Source organism: Xyrauchen texanus, chromosome 29 (assembly GCF_025860055.1).
Source record: "Xyrauchen texanus isolate HMW12.3.18 chromosome 29, RBS_HiC_50CHRs, whole genome shotgun sequence".
Classification (NCBI taxonomy): domain Eukaryota; kingdom Metazoa; phylum Chordata; class Actinopteri; order Cypriniformes; family Catostomidae; genus Xyrauchen; species Xyrauchen texanus.
The window spans coordinates 8,322,710-8,331,708 of NC_068304.1; the positions used below are offsets into that span (position 1 = coordinate 8,322,710).

Here is an 8,999-nt window from a genome sequence, read left to right on the forward strand (position 1 = left end):
AATAAAAATCAGTAATGGTTTGCATCGTATGCCATCATTTTCCAGAAAAGCATTTTGTTTTTTGTGGGGGCCTATGGAAATGTTGGCAGGGCAAGTAAATGTCTGAACTCCCACAGAAACAAATCCTTACCATTGACCCCTGACATCTAGAATTCAATTAAATAACACCATACTTAAAAAATTGGAAGGGTAGGTAACCAATGTGAGACACTAAAACAAGTATGACTGCTTCAGTGAAGCAGATCAAATCATTACATGGTAATTTCATCTCAGAACTAAATCTTGGTTTGGCTTTATTGTTCATAATCATATTTGTAATCATGCTTCTGGGCAAAATATGGCCCAAATCTCAGAGTTAATACCAGATTTTTGTTAAGATGAGGGATTTCAGGGATGAATACTAGTACATGGAATTAAATCAATACCTTTTTAAATATTGCATGCACAGAATGTTATATTTGTGTTTGTTGAGACTGTAACCCAATTTATGGTTATGCTATATGTTGACATGCATCATGTAAAGGCACGTATGTGGGCAAAGTCTTCACTTCACTTCACAATGACGCACTACTCACAGTAGCTTACGTGCTTAACTGTGAACTGCATGGTCAAAAAAGTCATTCTGAAACTGTGGTGCACTTTTGTGAATGAACAAGCCATTGAGCTGCATGTATACACCTCACAGGCCAATGGACAGTAGCCATTATCCAACATAACAGTCAAGCAACTACATACCACAACACAAAAGAATCACCACAATAATCACCAAACGGAAGAGCACAAATAATGCCTGTTCTCAAACAGATACAAGAAACTCCCCTGTCTTTCATTGGATGCTCAAACAGATAGTCACTTCCCAAACTCACTCTATTGGTTGAGCCAATATTGCTTTATTGCTTTAATAGTGCAACAGAGCCGCACTATACACATTTAGGTGAAATCAACCCTATCAACAAAACCATCTATTCAGCCCACAGTGTTAATACATGACCCACGAACTAACTACATGACTAAAACAAATATACAGCGATTGATCAATCGTTCTGTCACTCATGTTGATCCATCGACCATCCCCTCTGACACACGACAATCTGACATTCAGTTTGACATTCAGTCTGTTTCTCCCTCATTTATCCAGGATCAAATCATTGCGGTCAGGTCGGCAAAAGGCTAGCTAGGAAGTCGTTTGGCAGAAAATTTCAGTGTGTGTGATCTAAAAAAAACAGTTCTTTCGGAATGCTCAACGATCATTTTAACTTTTTTTTTATTTTATTTTTACACTCATACACTCAGATCTTTTGTGAATGGTAGTGTACATGTAAAAATCACATAAAAGTATTTTTTTATGTCATTTATTTATTTTTGAGTGTGTGTATTTCACTGTAAAAGGGTTTTGAGAGGAAACCTAAAAAATCTACATTTACTCTTTTTCTCCCTCGGTTCAAAAATAATATTTTATCTGACAAAATTTGCCTGAAAGATACATTTACATGGAAGTAATTTTATGGGTTAGATCAAGTCAAAATAGATCCTTGATGCAACAATTGCAGGTTAACACTTTTTTCAGTGCAAAAGGGTGATTCTCACGAAACTTGACAAGAAAGTGTCCTGGTCATATATATCCCCAAATCAACACAAAAAACTGAAATTTGATTTTGCACAAAAGAAAAAGAAGCCTACATTTAGGACCATTAAGATTTTTTCCTTTGTGACAATATTTTCTGGACACATAAGCACATTTTACACCCCAATTCTCATTACCACAACGAGTCCAGACATTTGACATCTCCCACGGTTTTAAATGATCCATTTCTTCAGCACAGTCACTTTTTAACTGTAAAATAGATGCAGTTGTACAATTATTATTAAAATCAGCAAAAATGGAAGGCAGTACCAAGGGAAGGGAGTACTACTATGTTATATATATATATATATATGTGTGTGTGTAATTTAAATTATAATAAATGTTTTTCACAATGCAGTAATGAGAACTTTATAATGAATATATTTTTTGAATTGTGGTAATGAGAATTTAGGGGGAAATTTCTGTAACCATTCTGACAGTAATGTCGCAATGTAAAAAATCTTAATGACCCTGAAAATAGGCTTCATTTTCTTTATGCAAAATATAATTTATTGTTTGTTTGTTTTTTTGCTTTTGCAGTAAAATAGGACCACAACATTTTCTAGACAGATTTTGAGAGACTCAAACAAACTAAAACAAAGTAAAAGATAAGTACAAATAAACTCAAGTATATCTGAACAAGAGGGATGATTCAGAAGTACTCTATTCCCAATTCTTGAACATATACACTACATACAACGTATTGAAATTTTCTCTAAATCCTGTCACATCGCATAATACATTACTTTATGTGATTTACCATATATTCTACCAGTCAAAAGATATGCATTGACCAGAAAAAAGTTTGACAATATTTGAGTGTCATCAAAGTAGCCGCGCTTTGTCCAGATTCCAGCTCTGTATACTCTGATCACTCTCTCAACCAACTTCATGAGGTGCGTCTTGAAAAAACAGTTTTGAAGTTTACATGTATGCAGGGCACTTCTTGACTGCTTTCCCTTCACTATCCGGTCTCACTCATCCAAATCAAACACATTATTTAAATTAAGATTTTTCGTTTTGTAAAAAAATTCAAATCAATTTCATCATGTATTTAAGCTTTAGATCAGGTTTTCATGTTAATGAGAAGAAACAACAATTCAGTCAAGTTTCCAAACATTTCAGATGTGTATACTTCTATAAAATTGCTGCTGTAAAGTCCCATCCTGCCCAGTTCTTAAATGTGAATTTCAAGCCATCAAAGCACCCTGAAAGTCCCAACTACATTACTCACTGACTTCCGAAATATCTCCACCCTGCCTCTGAATAAAATGCCCCGTTTCGGTACAGTGGTAAATCCAGGTTACTGAGCCGGTACTCAAAAATCCCTACCCTCATCCAGGTGGCGAGATAAAAGGAATGTTTTTCACACAATCTGTTTCATACAGACAATTTGAAAACAATGCAATAAAGGGCTATACATAAGTATAATGCCAACAGATATATGTGAGATTTGCTGAAAATCAGGAGTAATTGATGTCCAGTTCTCAACTTCTTATCCTACATAAGACATGGTTTTCTTTTATGTGAAATTTAGGGGTCATACTACTTCACTTGAATTATGCAATATCGTATGGATATGAGGCTTCCAGTGAGCTTAACACAGCATTTTTGATTTACCACAAAGTCACTTGCAACACGAAGGTTTCAGTTCAGTTTTTTTTTTTTTTTTTAGGGGGTAACGATAAAAAAAACATAAGTGGTGATGTCAAGGACATATATTTTTAAATAAACTGAGCTTAAGTTTACCAAACTAAATCAACTCTATTCTGAACGCTCCTTAGATGTGAAACAGTCAATCCTCTCTTTATTTGATTTCAGACGGACGATAACCTCCCATTTGCCTGATAGTTTCAATATCACTTTTCATAACCCTTATTTTATTATTTTTTTAAAGAAAAAAAAAGTTAAAACTAGCCTACTGTGGCCATACCACATTTGTATCAACAAACTGTAGTAACTATGATGTTTTAATTATGTTTTGCCATACTTTTAGTAATATAGTATGTAAATTATAATGTCAACTACGCTTCATAACATTAGTTAACAACAATATACTATTCTTTTTGCTTTGTCAATTCAATATATACTAATACATGTTTAACTCAAAAGTTAACATTAGTTAATGCAGTATGAACTAACATGAACTATGAATTAGTTTAAATTAAACTAAGATTAATAATTACTGTAAAAAATAATGTTCATTGTTAGTTAATGATAATGTATTAACGTTAGCAAATAGAACCTTATTGTCAAGTTTTACTTTTCATTACACGTAATACTAATATATATATAAATATATGTGACAAATTCTGCGCTGCACGGAAGTTGTTGTATTTCTTTTACATATAATATTAAATTCTAATATATTTATTTAATATTATTTTATATATATATATATATATATATATATATATATATATATATATATATATTAGATATTAATAATATATATATTAGATATTAATTATATATATATATATATATATATATATATATATATATATATATATATATATATATATATATATATATATATATTAGAATATTAAATAAATATATTAGAATTTAATATTATACGTAAAAGAAATACAACAACTTCCGTGCAGCGCAGAATTTGTCACATTTCGGCGAGGATCCCCACAGTCTCTCACAACATCAGTCCGTAAGAATGACTCAACCAACCGTCAACTCCAGTGACATGAACAACGCTTTAGTTTGAATGAGAGCATAAATAACAAGATTTCACAGATACACTCATATAAGAGTTAATAAATGAGGCGGTTGTAAAGGGGAATTGTGCTACAGAGCACGTTAGCAGCACGGCTAACTTACATCTCCTGTGCAAAAGCTGGATATTTATCTCTAACTTTGCTGATTTAAAAATGCGACTTAACCATAAATTATCCCTAATGATGTGAACAAAACCTCTAAACTGCGCCGGGAATGTGCGCAAAAGGTGTCAAACAGCTCTGGTTTCTCAGCGCCCCATCAGGTAGGTGTGTGTGTGTGTGTGTCCTACCGCGCCTCTCTTCTCCCCCGTGCCCGATACGTTTCACTCTTTCTTTCCTAAAGCCTCTAAACATACACACCAAACCTCGCCGTCCAGGCAGCGTGTCGCACTTACAGATCTTTCCTCGGAGGCTCTGCAAAATCCGTATTTTCGTGTCGTCTTCTTCCGCCATGGTCCGCAAGTTTCGTCTCTGTACAGTACAATCAACACTTATCACATCCGTTTATGAATGCAGGCGCACTGACGGACGGCCCTCCTCAGCGTCACCGGCTCAGCAGCTCGATTGGTCGCGCCGACGTCTGGCCGGGGATTTGTGTGAATCAACTTCACAGAGGCGGCAGCAGCAGCATCGTTTAGTCAAAACAAACGGAAGTCCCTGTGGAGGACGAGCGATAGAGCAGTGTTTCAGAAGGTAGTGAACTGCCTACAGAGACAACGTTTAAACGCGCACATAGTATATATACATAATGCCTCAGAATGATGTCTTGGTAGGCAGCTCACTAGGATTTGAGACCCATTCTGTGGTTTGCTAGACATTTTGACAAATACTTTAATCTTTTATGCAGATTATTATGAGAAGTCCTTGCAAAATAAATACGTAAACAAATTAGTAAATTATATTTAACAACTCTTTGTGAGCTGCCTAACAAAAAAGCATTTTTGGCACCTTTAATGCAGACAATGTCTAGGTAGTCAGCTCATTAGGTTATGAGACTGTGTGGGTAGATTGGAAAATCTACAGTGTGGATCTACTGGTAGTGGTATTGTTTTACATTGTTTGTTATTTGATATAAACCTTTCATAGTTTTAAAAAGTACTTGCATATTAAACAATTAAATGGACAGTAGTTAAAACCCACCAAGCTAGGCTTTGATTAGCTTACCTAGATGGGTAGCATTTGTGCTCATAGTTTTTTCCTTTGATGCCCAAACATACTGACTAGGTGGTCAGCTCATTAGATGTGGGTAGATTGGAAAACATATATACCAAGTCTGCTATGGTATATTAACATGGCCGGGTATAAGTAGATTGACCATAGTTTTTTACTATGGTAAACCTGTAGTAACCATTTCTTGTGTGTGTGTGTGTGTGTGTGTGTGTGTGTGTGTGTGTGTGTGTGTGTGTGTGTGTGTGTGTGTGTGTGTGTGGTGCCAAGAAACACTAAAGAGTCTCCAACCATCTATTGGGCACGTCCAGAGGTCCCCAACACGGAAGACAAACACGACCTACCATACCTAATGTCTTCGTTGTAGCCTTTATTTCCCATTGACAGGTCATTATTTGACCTCCACAAACCTTATGCCGATTAGCTGGCGTGGTAAATGGTTGAGGCGTGGTTAAATGGCATTCAAAGTACTGTACATGACCAAACCATCTAAGTCTGTGTATCTTGACAGCTTTTGAGAGTAAAACCATGGTTAATTTATGTAAGGGTTAACAAAGGTTTTACCACAGTAAATACAGTTGAACTATTGTATGTGTAGTAAAACAGGCAAGGAATCAGGAACAGTTGGTTGACTTTTCTTTAAAATCAGTTTGTGCTACCAGAAATGTGAAACACTGCCCACAGTGGCCAAAGCGGTAAGTGTTGTTGGGCGTATGTGCACCAGAGTTTCCGCTAATAAATGTTGTTGCCGGCCAATGTGTCCGGGAATGATAAAGTTTGCCAGACAGTTGGGAAAAATACTGTCATTTTCGTTTACAAAGAAATCTTAAAATAACAAATCATTATGTTATGTCGAATAATTTCTCACCTTGGATAATTTCCTTGGCTCTTTATTTTAATGACTATTTTTCATAGCACAAAAGTGTTTTGCTGCCGAAGTGAAGTTTTTTCCAGTGTTTTATGTGACATTCACGCAAGGTTGTTTTAATGCAATTCTGAAGTGAGAAGCTTTTATCATTGTACTTGTGGCATCATGCTGACCATCCGTGTTAATATTTTCACCGGACATTGTGTGACAATGTTTGAATTTGTCAGACATTAGGACATTTTAATGGCCAAAAAACAGTAATTACTGTGTAACGGAAATCCTGTTGTGCAATTGTGAGCTCCATTTTCTGAGTGAAATGTCCACGGAGGGGGCGCCAAAAGTGAGTTGTGAAGTGAGTTGTTTTCAGCTGTACAGGCTGTAATACAGTAAAGAGGAATGCAAAAATGTCTGATAGGCAGTGGTGTAGTAGTGTCGGAAGAAAAAAACTATAATAAAATCAAATAAAACATGCACCCGGTCTCTAAAATTCTTATATTTACATTTATATACAGTACATAAGTCAAATGTGTAAGAATTGGCTATTGTAATTATAGTCCCACATGGAAATGTATATCAGGGTAAGTTTTTGCTGGCATGGTGTACAGTACACTACTAAGAAAAGTAGTATGGTAACTTGATGTTAAATATGTTTAATTTCATTTAAATTAATAGGTGTCATTAATGTTCCTTTCATTAGGCTACTATGAAAATTGTTAGTACTTTACAATTACTTGAATGAATAAACGAATACATACATTATACGCAATAAACTTTTTAGCATTGTATAGCTAATATGAGTGTAATGTTCGCATTAAAATATGATCTTGTATAACCATATAAAGGCTACATAACTATTCATGGTTATTTGTTTTATTTGTGTACTATAATGTGCTTTTCTGTGTATAGTGAAATTGTTTTCCTACTTAGAAATATAAATTGAAATGATATGATATCACGAGAAAAAGGCACCTCCGACAGCAATTACACAAGTTAAATTTAATTGTATATATTTACGTTTAGCAGGGAAAGTAATTTACAGCGCAAATGATGGTTACTCTAGAGTTGTACATTAGCATTAATTGCTGGAAATATCCCTTACTGAAACTGAAAATATGATTGGTTAGACAATATCCAATCACGTCCGAAATGAACATTCTGATTGGTGGATCAGGTTAGTCTGTCTTGCCAGTGCCATCAGTTGCGCTCCTGCCTCCCGCTGCACCGTGTGCGTTTAGAGAGAAGCTCTGTACACTTTTTAAAATAAAATTAAATACACAATTCACTCACTGGTGCTGTGACATCATGTTAGTAGATTGAAAGTTCCAAGTCAAAAGACTACCGTACTTGTTGTTCTGGCGGCCATACATATCATCACTTAATTTAGATGGGCATACGCAAAATCCTAAGAATGATAGTTGGATATGCGGCGTATGCCTGTGTATCCCCTAGACTACACTACTGCTGATAGGGGATGGAGGTTGTAGGCGAGTCGGCATAATGTGGTCGATCCTAGTGTAACGAAACTCTCGGAAAAAACATGCTGACTTCCTGTGTGAACATGTTGCGTAAAAACTTATCAACACAAAATGAATGGTTACTACAGCCATGGTTACTACAATATTACTATAGTAAAACATTTTTTTAATTTATTGAGAGCGAACACTAAACTATTACCTAGTGTAATCTACAGTAAAATATTACGTTACTGATTACAATTCAAGTTGTGTGATTTGTAAACAGTACTTGGTTACATTTATACCCAAATAATCGACCCCAAACTGCTAGTGGATGATTACTATCAGAAGTAACTAACTGTAATCTACTTAAATACCTTTTATTTTGCTACACAGGGTTCTATGCACTGAATCTAGCTAACTGGACCAGAATTGGTTGTACAATATGTGCTTCATCGACATCTTGCTCTGGAAACTTGTTAAGATTGTGCTTTTCAACTTTGTGAAATGTCACAGCATTGTGTGAAAAATAAAATTACCTTTTATTCCATATGTACAGGATTGTAATAGTATTACAAGTTCTTCTCAAATATTCACATCAGTAAGAAAGCAAATGTTAATATTTGAGTTGACTGGCAGGACCTCTTCTTGATAGATTATACATGCAAAACTGACGAGTAGTTGATAGGCTGTCTGGTGGAGTTGTTTAACAGATGCAAAACACAGTACAGTTACTGATGAATGAACTAGCAGACAGTCAATTCCATGATTACCTGGATGAATGAAAACTTTACTGACATTATACTAATAGGTGTTTGGTTGTGGGCACAAAACTGCCACCCAGATCAGAGTATATCACAGGAGGTTGGGTTTGATGACAAAGGAGAGTTCAGAACATCTGGGTCTGGTGTCACGTGGGCTCAGATGGGGCACTGTGAAAGCTGCATTGTGTGGAGGACAGACAGAGACGCGGGAATTAGCTTTTCAGATGGGTCAGAACTGAGGCCCGAAGAGATATCGCCATTCTGAATGAATAAACAGAGTTCCCACTTACAAGTCAGAAGTTTCAAGAGGAAAAGGAACTCTTGAGCTCTGTTTCACTCATTCTTTCTCTTATGCATCTCTCTGTATTCAGGACTGGCGTGATGTGTCAT

The 8,999-nt window shown here is 35.6% G+C and overlaps 1 protein-coding gene across 2 annotated transcripts in view; it reads right to left on the minus strand.

Moving 5' to 3' along the window:
• Positions 1-4,926, minus strand: part of LOC127622629 (ras GTPase-activating protein 2-like) — a 69,548-nt gene extending 64,622 nt beyond the window's left edge. The window contains exon 1 of one of the 2 annotated variants that reach the window (XM_052096639.1): positions 4,752-4,926. In XM_052096639.1, the coding sequence (XP_051952599.1) occupies positions 4,752-4,809 (58 nt within the window). In that variant the 5' untranslated portion in view covers positions 4,810-4,926. The remainder of the gene's footprint in view (positions 1-4,751) is intronic. The other variant, XM_052096640.1, reaches the window with a different exon arrangement.
• Between the last annotated feature and the right edge of the window lie 4,073 nt (positions 4,927-8,999).